The 21,047-nt window shown below is 40.0% G+C and overlaps 2 protein-coding genes across 2 annotated transcripts; one reads left to right on the top strand and one right to left on the bottom strand.

The window, feature by feature from the left end:
• Positions 1-1,728: 1,728 nt before the first annotated feature.
• On the top strand, positions 1,729-2,454 carry LOC138874773 (uncharacterized). The gene is made up of 3 exons (XM_070153555.1): positions 1,729-1,868; positions 1,941-2,068; positions 2,198-2,454. Exons 1-3 carry the CDS (start codon positions 1,729-1,731, stop codon positions 2,452-2,454), a joined length of 525 nt encoding a protein of 174 aa, XP_070009656.1.
• A 7,697-nt stretch (positions 2,455-10,151) lies between these two features.
• LOC104224745 (uncharacterized) lies at positions 10,152-20,693 on the bottom strand. The gene is made up of 7 exons (XM_070155566.1): positions 19,705-20,693; positions 19,396-19,511; positions 18,033-18,851; positions 11,730-12,132; positions 11,496-11,649; positions 10,900-10,993; positions 10,152-10,785 (listed from the first exon to the last, which is right to left on the bottom strand). Exons 1-7 carry the CDS (start codon positions 20,533-20,535, stop codon positions 10,668-10,670), a joined length of 2,535 nt encoding a protein of 844 aa, XP_070011667.1. The 5' UTR covers positions 20,536-20,693; the 3' UTR covers positions 10,152-10,667.
• Positions 20,694-21,047: the final 354 nt, after the last annotated feature.

Genomic DNA, 21,047 nt, shown 5'->3' with positions numbered 1-21,047 from the left:
GCGATCAGATGGAGATCAGGCTCGATTCTATGCTATTACTGCCAGGCTAGAGGTCATTGCTTCAGACACAGTGATCACATGTATTGTCTTAGTATGCCACATGGATGCTTCTATATTATTTGACCCTAGTTCTACTTATTCGTATGTATCATCATATTTTGCTCGTTATTTGGATATGCCCCATGAGTCCTTAGTTTCACCTATTCATGTATCTACATCGGTAGGCGATACTATTCTTGTGGACCATGTTTATCGGTCGTGTGTGGTAGCTATTAGGGGACTGGAGACTAGAGTTGATTTCTTATTGTTTAATATGGTTGATTTCGACATGATTTTGGGCATGGATTGGTTGTCTCTATGTCATGTTATTCTGGATTGTCACGCTATGACCGTGACATTGGTGATGCTGGGATTTCCGAGGATCGAGTGGAGAGTTCTCTAAATTATGTTAGTAACGTGATTTCTTATTTGAAGGCCCAACAGATGGTTGGGAAAGGGTGTCTGTCATATTTAGCCTTTGTGAGGGACGTTGGTGCTGATACTCCTACTATTGATTCTGTTTCAGTAGCGCGAAACTTTTCGGATGTATTTTCTGTAGACCTGTCGGGTATGCTACCCGATAAGGATATTGATTTTGGTATTACCGAATAAGGATGTCACCTTGGGGTGCACCGGTTCTGTTTGTGAAGAACAAGGATGGTACTATGTGGATGTGCATTGATTATATGTAATTGAACAAAGTTACAATTAAGAACAAGTAACTTTTGCCGCACATTGATGATTTATTTGACCATATTCAGTTAGCTAGAGTGTTATCTAAGATTTGTTTGAGGTCTAGGTATTAACAGTTGAAGATTCGGGACTCGGATATTCTGAAGATGGCATTCAGGACCCACTATGTTCACTATGAGTTCCTTGTGATGTTTTTTGGGCTAACAAATGCCCCATCAATATTCATGCATCTGATGAACAGTGTATTCTAGTTATATCTTGATTCATTTTTCATAGTATTTGTTAATGATATCCTGGTGTACTCATGTAACCATGAGGAGCATGCACAACATTTAAGGGTTGTATTACAGAAGTTGAGGGAGGAGAAGCTTTATGCCAAGTTCTCCAATTGTGAGTTTTGGCTCATTTCGGTGGCGTTCTTGGGGCATGTGATGTCTAGTGAGGGGATTAAGGTCGATCCAAAGAATATAGAGGCGGTTCAGAGTTGGACCAAACCGTCTTCAGCTATTGAAATTTAGAGTTTTCTAGGTTGGGTCGGATATTGTCATCGCTTCGTAAAGGGTTTGTCATTTATTGCAATGCCTTTGAACAGGTTGACCCTAGAGGGTGCTCTATTTAGGTGGTCAAGAGAGCTTTCAGAAGCTCAAGACTGCCTTGACCACAGCTCCAATTCTAGTTTTGCCTTCAACATCGGGTTCTTAAATGGTGTATTGTGATGCTTCTCAAATTTGTATTGGGTATGTTTTGATGCAGGGGGTAGAGTGATTGCTTATGATTCATGCCAGTTGAAGCCCCATGAGAATAACTACCCCGTTCATGATTTGAAGTTAGCAACCATCGTTCATGCATTGAAGTTTTGAAGGTATTATCTCTACGGTGTGTCTTGTAAAGTATTTACGGATCATCGGAGTCTCCAACACTTGTTCAAACAAAAGGATGTAAATTTTGAGGTAGCAGAGATGGTTGGATCTTCTAAAGGACTATGATATTACCATTATGTATCCTCCCGAGAAGGCCAATGTGGTGGTTGATGCCTTGAGTAGAAAGGTAGTTGGTATGGGTGGCCTTGAATTTATTCATGTTGGTAAGAGATGGCTTGCATCAAATGTTCAGGCATTGGCCAATCAGTTTGTGAGGTTAGATATTTAGGAGCCTAGTCGAGTTCTATCTTGTGTGGTTTCTTTATCTTCCTTATATGATCACATCAGAGAGCGCCAGTATGATGACCCCCATTTGCCTGTCCTTAAGGACTCAGTTCAGCACAGTGATGCCAAGGAGGATAATGGGGTGTTGCAGATGCAGGGTCAGATTTGTGTGGCCAATGTGGATGGGCTACGTGAGTTGATTCTTAAGGAGGCCCACAGTTCTTGGTATGCTATTCATCCGGGTGCCGCAAAGATGTATCAGGGCTTCAGGCAGCACTATTGGTGAAGGAGGATGAAGAATGATATAGTGGGGTTTGTAGCTTGGTGCCTAAATTTTCAGCAGGTGAAGTATGAGCACCAATGGGAGCGTATCACCAAGGACTTTGTAGTTCGGCTCCAACAAACTTCGAGAAAGTTTGATGCTATTTGGGCGATTGTGGATAGGTTGATCAAGTCCGTGCATTTCATTCAAGTTGGGATTACCTATTATTTGGAGTTGTTGGCTGAGATCTACATCTGCAAGATTGTTCATCTTCGCGGTGTGCCGGTGTCCATCATTTCAGAATGGGACATATAGTTTACATTACAGTTTTAGAGAGCAGTGCAGCGAGAGTTAAGCATATGGGTTGAGTTGAGCATAACATCCACCCTTAGACGGACGGACACTCCAAGCACACTATTCAGATCTTGGAGGATGTGCTATGTGCTTGTGTCATAAATTTTGGGGGTTCTTGGGATCAGTTTATGCCGCTTGCAGAGTTTGCCTACAACAATAGCTACCAATCGAGCATTTAGATGGCTCCGTGTGAGTCTTTTTATGAGAGACGGTGTTGGTATCTGGTGGGTTTGTTTGAGCTGGGTGAGGCTAGGCTATTGGGTACTGACTTGGTTCAGGATGCTTTGGACAAGGTTAATTTCAGGATCGACTTCACACAACGCAGTCTAGATGGAAGAACTATATCGATCGGAAGGTTCGTGATATTGCTTACATGATGGGAGAGAAGGTGCTACTCAGAGTTTCACCTATGAAGGGTGTTATGAGGTTCGGGAAGAAGGGAAAAATGATCCCTCTGTATATTAGGCCTTTCGAGGTGCTTGAGAGGATTGGAGAAGTGGTTTACAAGCTTGTATTACCGCCTAGTCTGTCGGGTTTTCATCCAATGCTTCATGTTTCCATGCTCCGGAAGTATTTCAGCGATCCGTCTCATGTTTTAGACTTTAGCACGGTTCCGTTGGATGGTGATTTGAATATCATATGGAACCGGTGGCCAATTTGGATCAGCAGGTTTGAAAGTTGAGGTCAAAGAACATAGCTTCAGTGAAGGTGCAATGGAGAGGTCAGCCAGACGAGGAGGCTACTTGGGAGACCAAGAGGGAGATGTGGAGCATATAGCCACGCCTATTTGAGACTCCAGATATGATTCTAGATCCATTTGAGGATGACATTTGTTTAAGAGGGGGAGATGTAACGACCCGGCCGGTTGTTTTGAGTGTTGTAGCCTTGTTCCCCCATTTACTACTTATTATGTTCTCAATTGTTGTTATATGACTTGTCGGGGTAGTTTGTTCGGTCTCGGAGTTGTTTCAGAATGAGTTGGGACACATAGTCCCAAGGTTGGAAGCCTAGGTTAAAAGAGTTGACCAGATGTTGACTTATGTGTAAATAGCTCCGAAATAGAGTTTTGATAGCTCAGTATGGTGATTTTGGACTTAGGAGTGTATTGGTATATTGATTTGGGGGTCCGTAGATGATTTTGGCTTGAATTGTCGAAAGTTGGAAAAATACAAGTTTAGAGAGTTGAGAAGTTTGACCGAGAGTTGACTTTGTGGTTACCGGGCTCGAATTTTGGTTCCGAAAGTTTGAATAGGTTCGTGGTATCATTTATTATTTGTGTGCAAAATTTGAGATCAATCGGATTTGAATTGATAGGTTCCGGCATCGAATGTGGAAGTTGGAATTCATTAGTTTCAATTAGGCTTGAATTGGGGTGTGATTCGTGTTTTTAATGTTGTTTTATGTGATTTGAGGCATCGACTGAGTTTGTATCGTGTTTTAGGAATTGTTGGTATGTTTGGTTGAGGTCCTAGGGGGCCTCGGGTGGATTTTGGATGGTCAACGGATCGAAGTTTGGACTTGAGGGATTGCTGAAGTGCACCAGGTCTAGTGTGATCGCACCTGCGAAGAATTTAATCGTAGGTGCACGATCGCATAAGCGAAGGAGGCATCGCAGGAGAGGGTTCAGCTGGGCTATGAAGCAGCGCATGTGTGAGGTTTTTGGCCGCACCTACGGGACCGCAGATTCGGAAGATAGGCATAAGTGCGATAAAGGCGTGTGGCAGCAGTCTCTGCAAAAGCGTATAGGATGTCACTGGTGCGGCTCCGTAGATGCGGAGTCTTGTTCGCAAATGCGGGGACATGAGGTCTTCAAGGAAACCGCATAAGTGGAACAATGATCGCTCCTACAGGACAGCAGGTGCGGTTAAGTGGGTCGCAGGTGCGAAAGCACTAGCAGTATATATATTCGAAGGGTTCCGAGATTTTATTTACTTTTAAACTTTTGAAGCCGGTTGGAGGCAACCTTTTAGAAAGGTTTCACGGGGTTTATTGAGATAAGTCACTTTTGATCAGTTATATTCAATAATATCGATTACCCATTGATTTCCCCCCATAGATTTGGTGTTTTTGAAGTGATAATTAGGGGATTCTGACCCATGTGTTAGAGAGTAAAAATTGGAGGTTTGATTGACTATTTGGTGTCAAAATTTAGTAATTTTGGTATGGTTGGACTCGTGGTTGAATAGGTGTTCGAATTTTGTAACTTTTGTTGGATTCCGAGACATGGGCCCGGGGTTAACTTTTTGAGTTGACTTTTTGACTTTTGTTAAAGAACTTACTTTTGTCATATGAAATTGATTCTTATAGCTTGTGTTGATTGTATCGAGTTGTTCGTGGCTAGATTCAAGGCGTTCGGAGGCCGATTCATGAGGCAAGGGCTTATTGGAGTAGAGATTTGCACGGTTTGAGGTAAGTAACACTTCTAAACTTGGTTCTGAGAGTATGAATCCTTGAATTCCATGTTATATGATCGGTGTTGAGGTGACGCACATGCTAGATTATAGGCATGTGGGCATACACCGTAGAAATTATGACTCAGTCGATTCTGTGGAACTGTTAGCCATCTTATCTGAATAATATTAGTGTACTATATGTGTTAGAGAATTTGAGCTATGATTTATGTTAGAAATCTTGTTTAGGCTATGTGCTGGTACTATTGGGACCCACAGCGGTTATTCTTTTGTTGTTGAGTTATTTGCTTAAATTGCAGTTATGTACTCAGTCGCATTCATTATTGCATATCATATCTCAGTCTCTATTACCATTTATTGTCACATTATGTATTATTACTTTGGTTGATTGGCATGAGTGTTGTGAGCCCGAGAGACTGGAGAGATTGATGACTGAGTGAGGCCGAGGGCCTTTTGTGAGTGATATTGATGCGATCGGGTTAGGCATCGCAGCGGGTACTATTGACTCATGATAGGATCGGGATGCACGCCGCAACAAGTATTATTGACTCGTGATGGGATCGGGCTACACGCCGCAGCAGGTATTGTTGATTCATGATGAGGTCGGGTTGCGCGCAGCATCAGGTTTTATTAGCGCTTGGTCAGGATCCGCCCCTCTAGAGTCTGACATACCAGCAGTGAGCGTGGGTATCGTACAGTGCTAAGTGACTGAGTGTGATGAGAGAGAATTGAGACAATCCGATTGAATACTCTGCCAGTGTGAGTACGTGAGATTTTCATTGTGTTGCATCACATGTGACATGCACATTGACATGTAGATATAGAGATGTAATATTCCTTATATCAGTCATACTTGGCATATTTTATCTGTATTGAGCTTAACTATTAAATGTGGAAGCATGTCTACATTCATGTACTGTGTACCAATAGATTATGAGTTACTTTAAGATATTATTGTCATATATCTAGTCATTTCTGTATTGTTAAAATTCTATATTTTAACAGTATTGGTTGAGCTCGTCGCTACTTTCGGCCCAAGTTTAGTCTTGTTACTTATTGAGTACATTGGTCGGTTGTACTCATACTATACTCTGCATTTCGTGTGCAGATCCAGGTATTTTCGAGCATGGTGGTTGTTAATTTTAGAGCTTTATCATTTCGAAGACTGTCGAGGTAGCTGCTTTGGCATCCGCAGACCTTGACTCTCCTCCTTTTTCTTTTTAATTTATTTATGTTACTCTACCTTCCTAAATAGTATTTTAGTATACAGACTATATTATTGTATAGATGCTCATGTACTCAGTGATACCATGATTTTGGGGGATATTGTATTGAGTCGCGGTATTTTCTTATCATTATTTATGAGATTTTTTTATGTGTGATTTATTGTGATTGTCGGCTTGCTTAGTATTTCGATAGGCACTATCACGACATGTGAGATTTGGGTCGTGACAATAACCTTTTATTAAATCGCAGCCGAGGGCCGGTAGGTGTTGTTCGAGCTTGACCGAACATAACCTTTCGTTAAATTACGGTGGAGGGCCAGTAGGTGTTTGTTCGAGCTTGGACGAACCTAACCTTTAGTTAAATCGCGATCGAGGGCCTGGTCCATGATGTGAAATGTCGTCCCCAGAGTTACGCCGTCGGCCAAGATGAGGAGTGTAATTCCCAAGACGTCAGTTCAACTACATTATTAAAGCCGGTTAGCGTGATGCAGTGCAACAATATCTTGTCCTTGAGTCTCATTTGGGTGAGGACTCAAGGATGGATAATGCACGCACCACTTCCATCGTCCACCACGATGTGTTTTACATCGGTATCTAAAATGCATAAAGTAATAATGAGGGCATCATTATGAGGAAAAGTCAAATCGTTGGAATCCGACTCATCGAAGATGGTACTCTCTTCGAGTCTGTCGTGCCATTTGCATGTGATATACCACTTGAGCTTGTGAGTGGTGGTAAATTTTACGCCTTTGATAGAGCGTCATCGCCACTGCTGATGATCACGTTGATAGTATGAGCTGGTGATGGTGGCTTCATCGGGCCTTGGTGTTCACGTTCTCTGGCAAAATTGGTTCTCCCTTTGTCGTTTAACAGCTCTTTGAGGTGTGCCTGCCGCATCATGTTTACAACTTCTTGTTTGAGGGCGATGCAATCTTCAGTTTTGTGCCCATGTTCCTAGTGGAACTCACAGAGGGCGTCGGATTTTCTGGTGTTCGGGTCTGATCTCATCTTCGCAGCCACTTCACCTTTGTTTAGAGTTTCTCAAGATCGTAGACTATTTCTATAGGTGACACACAAAAATTATGAGTAGATAATAAAGGGGGCATACCTCTTTCGTTCCAGTGAGTCCCAGTCCTTGGCCGGGATGGACCTTCTTCATGGAGGGGGGAGGCATGGTGGCCACCTTGACGTATGGTTGGTGTCGTTCCCTATTGGGTCGTGGAACCGGGTAATCCAACCTGGTGTTGTCTTTTCATTCTTTTCTGGATTCAGTTTGTACCGAAGTTAGCCGATAAGTCGGTCCGTGGAGGTCTTCTTCGTCTGCTCAGACCTTGGCACAATAAGCATTATGGATTTTGTTCCAAGTGGTTGGAGGATATTTTATCAATCTGCTCAATAGTTTTCTAGTCGCTCTTGAACCATCTCTGCTCAACTCGTTCTGGAAAGCTGCGACCGTTATCCCTTCGGATACGTTCGGCAGAGTCATCCTTGCTCTATTGAACCAGGCGAGGAAGTCCCTTAGCCTCTCTCCCAAGGACTGCTTGATAGAGAATATGTTGTTTAATCTTGCTTCATCCTTCTTGGCTCTGGCATGGGCTGTTACAAACTTATCGGTCATTTCCTCGAAATTTTCTATGGAGCGAGCTGGTAGGTGTGAGTACCATGTTAATTTTCCTCCCGTAAGGGTTTCACCAAACGTCTTCAGCAAAATAGAGGATACTTGTTCCTTGGCGAGGTCGTTGCCTTTCATGACGATGACGTAATGAGTCACATGATCCTCATACATCTTGAGGTAGGGCGGCATTTTAAAGGTTTTTGGTATGGCGTGCGGGGCTGCATCATCACTATACGGCTGCTCTATGAACCTACCGGCGTCCCTTTTTGGCAACAGCTTAGGAGCATCTGGTATCTTGTCGACTCGTTCTTGGATTCTTTCATGCTCCATTTCCTCCATTCTCTTTAGAACGACAATGAGGGTGCTTTCACCTGAACTGTTAGTAATATTGTGAGTTATACCTGTCGCCGGAGGGTTTGGTCGGTTGCACTACTCGTTTATTTGTTGTATTATGCAAGATCTTGTTGTTTCTGCAGTCATGCCTGGAGCAGATTTGTTGAGGATGCTCACTAGCGTGTCAGTCAGCCATGCTTCAAGGAATTTTTGCACAGCTGGGGCGTCCCTTCTTCTGCGGATGTGGAGGCCCCTTTTCTGCTGGGTTTCGTTATGCTGTAATGTGGGGGAGGCAACCTCTCGCGCCTAGGGGACGCGTTAGTTGTCACGTCCTCGCCTACTATTTCGCAGCTTTCGTTGATAACATTCATGAGGTTGTTAGGGAAATCACTTGTTATTTCTTTCCTTTCTCTTTGGTTACATGCCATGTAGAGTTTTGTACGTACAAAGAAAGGAGATCTCGGGTTTTTTTTATGTTGGTGACTTGCGTGCAATAAATACTTCGTAGGAATAGTTTACTTTAATGGCAGCGGCAGCACACAACAATATTTAAGAAGTCAAAGGAAATAATGTAGCATTAATATTGATGAACAGCAATAAATGGCATTCAAGTAAATATAATAAATGAGTCACCCAAGAAAGAATGGAACCAGTGAATGTTCTTTCTGACAATGATGAATGGGGGATAATCCTTTGAATATCTGAGTTATTCTCGGATCCAGTGGAAACGTGTCGTCAAGAATCTTAGTGAAAAGGTCACGTTTGTATGTTTGCAATAAGATCCAATTCTCTAACTAGAGTCAAAGTGTATTTTACAAATTAATATCACATGTCCCATATCATTGTGTCTCTTTCTATTTATAGGGAATATGTTCTTAAAAACCCTAACAGTACAAGTGCATGGAATATCCATTAGAATATTCTCTTTTATGCCTTATTTTGAAACTAGTCGTTATAATTCTGTCTAGGGTACTCAACCTTGGCCTTGATCCTTGATGACTCTTCCGCCTCAACCCTTGCTGACTCTTCAACCACGACCTTGTTGTTAATTAGATTACTTCAACACGTGGCATTCCAGGAAAGTTTTACTAATACCATATCAACTAAAGGTGGATTTTGACCCATACATGACTGCTAAAAGCTTGGCCGTTATTTTCCTGAAACTTTTAACAAGGATTTCATAAGTCCTCGTGAAATACAACTGCGAAATACCAACTTCATTAAACCATTACAGTCTGTACTTAGAATACATTCTATACTGCTCTTTAGATACGTAGTAAAAAGTCATTTAAGTGACTATTTCCTATTTAATTTGTGTAATTGTCAATTCAAGTGAATTTTCTAGATACCATGTTTACTCATTGTTCTTAAAATAGCAGTGGCAAATGCATATCTGAATAATAAATCATCACTCGGGTGATACCAGTATTGTCTTCAAATAGGGGATATCATATCAGAATTCTGCCCGGGGGGGGGGGGGGGAGGCAATGTCCGAAGTCAGGGCTCGTGCTACTGAATCATCATCGTTCAGCCATAGTGGCAAAGCTATCTCAGAAATTTATTGGATCGTCTAGTTATAGAATTCCTGGCTCCGCGACTGTCTGAAAGGTGAGTTGTTGGAAAAGTAAAAGATATGCATTCACATAAAGAATCTGACTAGAGGAAAACAAAGGGTAATCCATTTGAGTTGTAGCTTTTTTTTGCCTTGTCCTGATTCTTGATTACTAAGATTTTCTTTACAAGTTTAGCTGTACAAACCAGTCCCAAAAATTAAGCAATCAAGATCTCTAATCTAACTTTGGATTTCCACAGGTTGACGAGTGCTTTGGAGAACATCCGCAGCACCATACGTAGTTACAATGTGCTAGTCTTGTTGGAGATTGTTTGCGCTGCAAGTGGCTTTAAGCATTGCAAATACATATACAATCACACCTCTCTATAACAACACTTCACTATAGAAGCAAGCATTTCCAGAACCAATTTTCATGTTATGTTATAATATATGCTCTATATAACAGCACTTCGCTATAACATCCAAAAATATTTGTAACAAACGAGGCTGTTATAGAGAGGTTTAACTGTATAAAGAAACATGAAAGACACATCTCTATTATCACATAAGGAACTTCATTTCCTTTTTCCTGTCCTATACAAAGGATGATTAATGGAACCGGTGTAGACTGACTCATCAATCAATCTAAATCTGGTTATAGTAAATTAGCCAGAAAAGAGCCCTACCTAAGAAGAAAAAATAAAAGAAAGTAAAATAAAATCACCCTTTTTCTCATCCTTCCACAAAAAAAGTGTCGAGCAGCCTAGAACACTCCGTCTTGAGCTTGCTCATATTGCCCGTCCCGCATCTGGACAAATGAAAGGGTGCAGTAGGTTGACAATCATCATAAACTAGTCAATATATGATTGTTCCTCAACATAATACATTGGACGTGCTCATCTAGTCACGTGTTACATAATGTATGTGTTGGGCTGGGATGACCTTGAATGGAGCAACATGAATAGTGGTGATTCATGTAGCTGACTCCAACTTACTTAGGATTGAGGCAGGTTAATGTTGTTGTCTTCACTCGTAAGTCATGAATGAGCATATGCACGCACAACATCCATTATTGGATCTCGGCATATTGGACATTTTCCTGTACCCCTAAGCAAATCATGAGCACACTTGAAACAGGTGCACATATGCCCACATCTGAAAACCATGAACAAAATTATGGACATGATTAGTTCTATATATTTATTTCTATTATACTTAGCTTGTCGCTCCCTACTTAGCGCAGTTAAACTGATATCCACATACAAGTACCTGTAAAGAAGAGAATCAATAGGCTCCTCACAGCAAAGACAACAATTTCCTCTATTTGAACCCTTATTATCTGAATTCCTCCTGCTCTTTTGACCTGCATTACAAAAATGTAAGTCAATCAAAGCACAAATGGAAAATAGAAAAGGTAGGAAAAAGGTCACATGTATCAAGTTGAGATGTAAAGCCAAATCTTGTGGTGATTTTGTTAACTAATACACAGGCAGGGCAACGCGGTGCACAAGGCATCCGGCGTTCACGCTGTCCGGGAAGGGCCGTACCCCTAGGGGTGTAATATAGACGGCCTACCCTAATGCAAGCATTACTGGCTGCTTCCACGGCTCGAACCCCGTGACCTATAGGTCACACAAAGACAACTTTATCATTGCTTCAAGGCTCCCCTTATGTCAACTAATACACAGAATCAGAAATCCATGATTTGATGCAACATATAGTTCAGGAAGTTAAGCTTCAGGGATTTTGGTAGTTTTCCCATTCAAGCTTTTCTTGTAGTTTGTTATAAAGGGTTTACTAATTCAAAATACAAATTTCAGGAATTTTGGTATATTTCATATTCAGATATTTGTGTTCCAGCTCACCTAACTGGCTAATTGCAGCAGCAACATCCTGCTTAATCGAACGTTGTAATTTCATTTGCATGTTCATGCAACTCTTCATAGATCTCCGTATTTCAAATATCTCTTGATGGAGTTTCTCCATATGTCCTCTCAATTCATCTATGAGTTCCATTTCCTGTTAATGCACATGTCATTAGTTCTATTCCCAATTTACAAATTATATCAGGCACGTCAGCCCAAGGATAGACAACTCACAGTTGAAGAATTTCTTGAAGAAGAAGAGCACGGTTTAATGTGTTGCGAGCAAATACTAGATGATTGAGATTGTAGTGAAGGAGATGGGAAGTGATAAGAGTCATCAGTTACTTCCTGGACTTGATTTAGGCTCCATGATGATGTGTTGTCATCAATTAATACTTCATCTTCATCGTCATAACCCGAGTCTTGTTCTTCTTCTACCTCAACATCCTCTTCTCTTGCATTATGTCGTAATACCATGTCGTCTTCCTCTTTCTCTTCTTCATCTACTTGTGTTGGTACTTCTTCTTCCTCAACATGGCTGATTCTCATGGCATTTGGTAGTTGTTGTGAGCGAGACGCCATTATTCGATCAATTTTCTCCCTCAAATCACTGGTAAGAAAATTTGAAACACTTTTTCTGCACAAATAAGAAAATCAAAGTCAAAGTGCAAGTCATGGACTATGCTTCAATTTCAAAAGCTGAGTGATGAATATCATAGGAGCGGTGTTTCAAAGGCGAAAAGCTCTAAAAACCGCTCCATGTCTATTGGGGCTTTAAGCGAAAAGAAAAATTTAGGCGTGAGCTTTAGTAAGAAAAAGCGCAACGAAGGGTTAAAAAACATATGTAATTCAAGAAAAGAGTAACAATTTCTTGTCATAAGCGAAGATGCCAATGATGACGTATTGTTGACACTTGATGTAGATTCTTCTTGTTTATTGTCTCCCATCTTTGACACAAATATTATTTAATAGCTGACGACACAAATCAAGATTATTTCCTTTCTGGTGTGGAAGATCAGACTAAGCTGCAACCACAGAGCATACTCAGACAGAACCTTGACTCAGTTACCAAGATAAATCTTTTCTGATGTGGAAGATCAGACTATGCTGCAACCACAGAGCATACTTAGACAGTACCTTGGCTCTGATACCAATTGTTGCGGAAGCCAAATGTATAGAGTGTGAATAAGTCACAACTACTATACCAAAATTTATGACAGCCACCAAATAATAAATAAGACAACAAAGCAACAATAAAGGGAACACCAGAATTTACGAGGTTCGGCTAATTTTGCCTACTCCTCGGACACAACCAATATTTTATTCCACTCCAAAAATACAAGTGAAATAATACTAAAGAGAGAAGATACAAATGCCTTAAACAGATGAGAAGGCAAATGAGAGGTGTGTTTAAATCATAAACATTAAGCCTTCTTTTATAGGGGAAAAGTTTCCCACCAACTCCATAACCCACCGATGTGGGATGGAAATTTGACATAATTCAACAAATCTCCACCTTGGCAAAATTCCACATCTTCAATTTTCTCTCGGTAACAAATTTTGGTTGTCTCTTCATCTTCAATCTTCAGTTTTCAACAATGTTGATCAAATCCAAACAATGTTGAAACTTGACCGCAGTCACCACCTTTGTCAGCATATCAGCAGGATTCTCTGTAGTATGAATTTTCTTCACCGTGACTCCACCTTCTTCTATGATTTCTCGTACGAAATGATACCGAACATCAATGTGCTTCGTCCTTGCATGATAAACTTGGTTCTTCGCTAATTGAATAGCACTTTGACTATCACAAAAAATTGTGATACCTTTTTGTTCAACACCAAGCTCCTTTAGCAATCCTTGAAGCCAAATTGCCTCTTTCACAGCCTCTGTAATAGCCATGTACTCTACCTCTGTTGTAGACAAAGCAACTGTTGACTGCAAAGTAGACTTCCAACTAACTGGTGCCTTTGCAAAAGTAAACACATAACCAGTAGTTGATCTTCGTTTGTCCAGATCACCCGCAAAATCTGAGTCACAATATCCAACTACAGACTGATTGTCTTCCTGCTCAAAAACTAACCCGACATCTACAGTATTATGAATATACCGTAGAATCCACTTCACAGCTTGCCAATGCTCCTTCCCTGGATTGTGCATATATCTGCTAATAACTCCAACAGCTTGTGAAATGTCAGGCCTTGTGCAAACCATTGCATACATCAAGCTACCAACAGCATTTGCGTATGGTACCTTTGACATATACTTTCGTTCAACTTCATCCATTGGCGACATAGTAGTACTTAGCTTAAAATGGGAAGCAAGTGGAGTACTAACTGGCTTAGTCTTGTCATCTATGCCAAAACGTTGAAGTACTCTCTTCAAATATTCCTTTTGAGATAAACAGAGTTTCTTTGAACGTCTATCTCTAATTATCTCCATGCCAAGAATTTTCTTTGCCTCACCCAAATCCTTCATCTCGAACTCCTTCTTCAGTTGAATCTTCAACTTATCAATTTCTTCCAAATTCTTGGAAGCTATCAACATATCATCAACATATAGGAGAAGATATACAAAGGAACCATCTTTAAGCTTGTGCAAATACACACAATGATCGTATTTGCTTCTCTTGTACCCTTGCCGCAACATAAACTCGTCAAATCGCTTGTACCATTGTCTAGAAGATTGTTTCAATCCGTACAACGATTTTTCAAGTTTGCACACCATATTTTCTTTTCCAGTCATGTAGATTTCCTCCTCCAAGTTTCCATGTAAAAACGCAGTTTTTACATCCATCTGAACTAGTTCCAAATCCAATTGTGCTACTAAAGCCAACATAATTCTAATGGAGGAATGTTTTACAACTGGAGAAAACACTTCATTGTAATCAATTCCCTCCTTTTGAGCATATCCTTTGGCCACCAATCTTGCTTTGTAGCGAACATCTACTTGGTTAGGAAATCCTTCCTTCTTTGCAAATACTCATTTGCACCCAATTGCTTTCTTTCCCTTCGGGAGATTGGCCAATCTCCATGTATGATTCTGATGAAGGGACTGTATTTCATCATTCATGGCAATCCTCCACTTATCTTCTTCTGAACTTTGGACAACGTCTTTATAAGTAGTAGGAACATCATCAGCTACAATTGAGGTTGCACAAGCAACCGTCTCTATGAGACGAACAGGTTTCGTTATTGTTCTTTTTGGCCTGCTGGTTGCTTATTGATTCAAGTTGTTGTTGAGGTTCCTGAGTTGGAATCTCCTCTACTGGCTCTCCTTCTAGAGGATAATCTTCATTTGTTTCCTCCTCTGCTTCTTGTGTAGGAAAAATAAATTTTCCCTCAAACTCCACCTGCTTAGAAGCACCTTTATTTTGTTTGGTATCTTCTGTTACCTTATTTACCATAGCAGATTCATCAAAGGTAACATCCCTGCTGAATATTACTTTCTTTGTCATAGGACACCATAAGCGATATCCTTTGACTCCAGAAGTAATTCCCATAAAAATAGCCTTCTTTGCCCTTGGATCCAATTTTGACTCCGTCACATGATAATATGCAGTTGAGTCAAACACGTGCAAAGAGTTATAATCTACAGCAGGTTTTCCATGCCATTTTTCAAATGGTGTCTTGCCATTAATAGCAGCAGATGGTAAGCGATTAATGAGGTGGCATGCATACGTAATTGCCTCAGCCCAAAATTCTTTGCCCAAGCCAGCATTGGACAACATACACCGTACCTTCTCCAGCAAGGTCCGGTTCATACGTTCTGCCACTCCATTTTGTTGTGGTGTATGTCTAACAGTGAAGTGTCGGACGATGCCATCATTTTCACAGACCTTATTGAAATGATCATTTTTGTATTCACCTCCATTGTCTGTGCGAATACACTTGATCCTCCTGCCTGTCTGATTCTCCACCATCGTCTTCCATTTGAGAAAAATTCCCAACACTTCATCTTTGCTCTTCATTGTATACACCCATACTCTTCGGGAAAAATCATCAACAAAGGTTACAAAATAGTGCTTCCCACCCAATGAAGGTGTTTTGGAAGGACCCCAAACATCAGAGTGTACATAATCCAAAATGCCTTTAGTATTATGGATCGCTGTACCAAATTTAACCCTTGTCTGTTTCCCTTTGACACAATGCTCACAAAACTCCAAGTTGCAAGCCTTTACTCCTTTTAACAATCCTTGATCTGATAGAGTTTTCAAGGATTTTCCTCCAGCATGTCCCAAGCGCATGTGCCATAGCTTGGTTGCTTCTGCCTCTTTGTCGTCACTGGATGTCACTGTCGCTGTCCCAATAACTGTACTGCCACGATAGCGGTACATATTATTATTCTTCCGATTAGCCTTCATTACCACTAGTGCACCGGAGCATACTCTCATCACTCCATTTTCTGCAATGATTTTGAACCCTTTTGATTCCAGGGCTCCCACAGAGATGAGATTCTTCTTCAAATCCGGTACATATCGAACATCTGTTAATGTTCTGATCATTCCATCATGGTTCCTTAATCGTATTGAACCAATGCCATATGAGGTAAGAGGGCTGTTATCCGCTGTGTGGATGACTCCATATTCTCCTTCTTGAAATTCCACAAACCAGTCCCTGTTGGGACACATATGATGGCTACAAGCCGAGTCCATCAACCATATGTCTGATGATGTTAATGACTCTGTTGTAACTAATGAGAAGTCTGAATCATCACAATCAGCTACATTTGAATCCATAATGGCCTTTCCATTATTATATTTGGCCTTATTCTTCAACTTCGGACAGTCTTTCTTCCAGTGCCCTTTTTCTCGACAAAAGGCACATTCATCTTTGCTGGGTCTGGATCTTGACTTGGATCTTCCCTTCTTTGTCCTCGTTTGATTTTGAGGACGACCCCTCACAAATAGTGCTTCTCCTTCTCCGCCCTTCTGTTTTTCTCGCTTTCTTTGTTCATAGCTGTACAAAGCCGAACAAACTTCTCTGAGAGAAACTTCGTCATTTCCATGGAGTAGAGTAGTTTCAAGGTGCTCGTACTCATCAGGAAGTGACGCCAACAACATCAAGGCCAAGTCACCATCATCATAAGTTGTATCCATATTTTGCAAATCTGTAACCAACTTATTGAAACTGGTGATATGTTCATTCATCGTGGTACCAGGAACATAGGTGAAGTGAAACAATCTCTTCTTCATGTACAATTTATTTTGACTGTTTTTCTTCAAAAATTTATCCTCCAGTGCTTTCCATAATCTACTTGCAGAAGTTTCCTTTGTGTATGGATATTTCTGCTCTCTAGCAAGGTAGGATCGAATGGTACCGCAAGCAACACGGTTGAGAATCTTCCAATCTTCTTCTCCAATAACATCTGGTTTCTTTTCTTCAATGGCCAGATCTAGCCCTTGTTGAAAAAGGACATCTAGAACCTCGCCTTGCCACATCCCAAAATGCCCGGACCCGTCAAAAATTTCTACCGCAAATTTCGCATTTGACACAATTCTTGTCATAAGCGAAGATGCCAATGATGACGTATTGTTGACACTTGATGTAGATTCTTCTTGTTTATTGTCTCCCATATTTGACACAAATATTATTTAATAGCTGACGACACAAATCAAGATTATTTCCTTTCTGATGTAGAAGATCAGACTAAGCTGCAACTACAGAGCATACTCAGACAGAACCTTGACTCAGTTACCAAGATAAATCTTTTCTGATGTGGAAGATCAGACTATGCTGCAACCACAGAGCATACTTAGACAGTACCTTGGCTCTGATACCAATTGTTGCGGAAGCCAAATGTATAGAGTGTGAATAAGTCACAACTACTATACCAAAATTTATGACAGCCACCAAATAATAAATAAGACAACAAAGCAACAATAAAGGGAACACCAGAATTTACGAGGTTCGGCTAATTTTGCCTACTCCTCGGACACAACCAATATTTTATTCCACTCCAAAAATACAAGTGAAATAATACTAAAGAGAGAAGATACAAATGCCTTAAACAGATGAGAAGGCAAATGAGAGGTGTGTTTAAATCATAAACATTAAGCCTTCTTTTATAGGGGAAAAGTTTCCCACCAACTCCATAACCCACCGATGTGGGATGGAAATTTGACATAATTCAACATAGGTAAGGAGATAGATGCATAAGGCAAGCAGGACTGTTTATTAAAATATAGGAGCAGAATATTTCGAACTTTTAGAAACATATGTAGTTGATTCACATCTCAAATCAAATAAGTCTTTTAAAGTCGCCGTGTTGAGTAGGAAAAAACAGATAAAGTTGGCGTTCAAGTCCTGTTCTCAGTGTTTCTAATTGAAAATATAGATGCTTTAAGAAGTTTACTTTGCCATTGCCTTCATTTTCTGATTCTTTCATCTTTAAAACTGCCTCAAGCCTTTAACATTCTCTGCGATGTTCATGGGCCAGGCAAAGTATATTTTTCAAACATGGATGATTACCAAGTAAAACTAAATGATGAAAAATTTATAGGGTTAGTATAACTGTTAAAGTGAAGGAGTTGCTAATACCTTTGAAGAAGTTGTTGTATATCATGGTTGTCTAAGAATCGATCAAGCATCTCTTGGTATCTTTCGTGCCTGAGGCCTTCCCATTCTTTACGTGGACGAGAGACAGTGCTTATCCAGTCTTCATTACCTTCTACTTGTTGCTGGTAAGCAGACTGTATTTCATCCCATCCACTAGCTGTGTGGGAATAATCACTTACCCAACCACTATCACATTCAACTAGGTGTTGGCTCGCGGTTTCCTCTTCCCAATCGCTCTGAGGATTAGCGCCATCACTAGACCACTCATTACTAGTTCCTAGATTCTGCTTTATTTGCAGTTCATGGAAATTGTCTGTGCTTTGTGCTTGTGAAGTATAGCTCGGTAAGCTGATGCTAACTTCTCGACTGTTAAGGTCCATATCATGTTGATTCGATCTACAAGAAAATACTGCCATCTTTTTGGGGCTTGTTTGCTTGGATAATTCCTTGTGATGGTTCTCTTCGCGTGGTTGATTGGATGTACAAAAATTTCCAACTTTTAGGATGTTATCTACCACCTCTTTAGTTGTATCTCCTAATGTTATAGGGACACTTCTTGAGTTAGCTACACCGGGCTGCAGTCCTGAACTCTCCTTGACCAGTTCCTTAGGCGGATCCTCTTCTCTATGTTGATGTGTTGAAAATCCAGTTCCTGCTTTTGCAGAGTTGCTACGAGCCAGTTCCCTTCGATGTTTTGGTGTAGACGGGAGGCTTCCAACTTCACGAGCACTTTCTACCACTTCCCTTGAGTTGTTTCTTGAGTCAGCAAGACGATGTTGTCCTACTGTATTGAACTTTTCCCTGAAATGGATTAACATTATGGTTAGGTGCATATTGTACTAAATAGCAATATACATTAGAAATGATCAGAACTTTGTTACTAACAAAAGCATAACTTAGTTCTTTCAACTGACACAACTCATAACAAATATTAGTCATCCTGGTATTATTTCTTATTGACTGTTTGATATGATGTATTAATCCTGCGATTGTGAACTTTAGTGCTTTATTGTGGAATTACTATTCTACTCTGCGGCAGGTATAAATTATCCTGGTACTATTTTTAATCCTAGGATAACTTATCCCAGGATCAGAAACAAAGGATAAAGCGGTACTAAATTTTAAGCCCGGGATTATTTTTGCTTATCCATCATACCAAATGACCCCTTAATAGTAATGAAAAGGGAAACAAGCTTAATAAAGAAGCTGATATGCAGATCTAGGCACAAAAACTTGTTATGATTTCTTTACAACTTTGATACATTCTTTGAAAAATAAAAGACAGGTCTTTTAACAGCCACAAATGGAAGTAAAAGAGTCAAAAACAAATTGCAGAAAGTGTCACCTGAGATGCATAATTGCAGAATGTGTCAATCTATTTGATTCAGACGCTGAGCAATTCATTGATCGGCCATCTCTGACTTCTGCACCACGTCGTATTAGTCTAACTCGAAGCAAAGCCTAGTTAAGATGTTGAGTTATAAAGATTAATCAGTACCCTCAAATAGTAAGTCCTGCAAACTTGTACAATACGATACAGTACAATACAATACAGTCAAACCTAAATAAGGAAATTGTTATTAAACAAAAACAAATACTGTATATCCAAACATTACTTCAACAAAACAATACAATACAATACAATGCAATGAACCTGAATGCGGCCTCTTTGTTGGAACTTGGAAACTGCTTTACGTTCCACAAGACTTTGAATCTCCCTATGTCTATCGCGCTCCATTTGCAAGAGCAAATCACTAAACGCCTGTCTCCCTCTGATGAAACGAGGTGAATTCACAACAGGTGAAAAATAACATCTTTGTTGTTGTTCTGAACCATCCAATGTTGTCCTAACTCGAGGCAACGATCCACCATTTACAACAACATTACCATTATAGTCGCGTGGCTGACCTTCATCGCCATTACTATATGTCAATTTCTTGATAATATCTGAAACTCTCAGCCTCTCACTTTCTGTAATATCAGAATCTTTAGTACCCTGAACAGAATTTAAATCAATGTTATCCGTTTTATCGGATTCCCAGCCACCAAATGAATCACTTTTCACAATGCAAGATTCATCACATTCATCAAATCTTTTATGTGGGGACTCTACATATAAAGAATTATCAGAATTGTTGGCCAAATTCATGGTTTTTGACTCAGCTTCAAAATCTTTCCATTTTCTCACAAGGGAAGAAACACCACCAAGATTTGGAACATCAACACAACTTTCTTTATTCTTCTCTTTGTCCATTGAAAATACCATATTTCTAGCTTTATCCCATTTTTCAGCAGCTTTACTTCTCTTCTTTGGACTATTATTCTCATTCTTGTCACATTTTGTTTTGTGTACCCATAAATCTGCATGGTTTTGGACCAAATTCTTGAAATTTTCTTGAAAAGAATTTGAATCTCTAGCAATACATCTATTAAGGACATAACCCAATGGAGAAGAGGAGGCAATTTCTACTTGAGAAGATGCCATTTTCTTCTTCTAATCCTCTCTTCTTCACCAATCAAGAATGTCAAAAATACTATTTTTTTTTATTATTTCTAATTTAAAAAAGGTGAAAAAAACGTTGAACATACCAATGTTCCTTCAAGCAAAAGATTTTAAGACAAGAAGAGAAGAACATGTAACATGAAAACAGGTAACAAAGGTTGAAAATGGAGTAACTAAAAATAATTAACAACAAGAATAAAAATAGCACAAGTTGTTAGGAATATCAACCGTAAAAAAATTCATTAACAATAATAGGAGTAACAAATTATTTTTGCTTCTCTCTCTTACTAGTATTGATTTATTTTTTGGTCTCATCTAATGAGTCAGTCAAATGTGGAAAATTTGCCTAAAAATTTGGTACGTATTTAAGGTAAAGAGAACTGTTATTATGGGGGGAATTTGAAACGTCAAGCGTTCAATTATAGCACAAACGCATATTTCGCCTGTATTTAAACACCTTACCTTACCATATTTATTGTGGAGTGCAATGTTTG

This window comes from Nicotiana sylvestris, chromosome 8, assembly GCF_000393655.2.
Source record: "Nicotiana sylvestris chromosome 8, ASM39365v2, whole genome shotgun sequence".
NCBI lineage: Eukaryota > Viridiplantae > Streptophyta > Magnoliopsida > Solanales > Solanaceae > Nicotiana > Nicotiana sylvestris.
The sequence above is the reverse complement of the archived record's forward strand: the minus strand, read 5'-3'. Positions and strand labels throughout refer to the sequence as shown.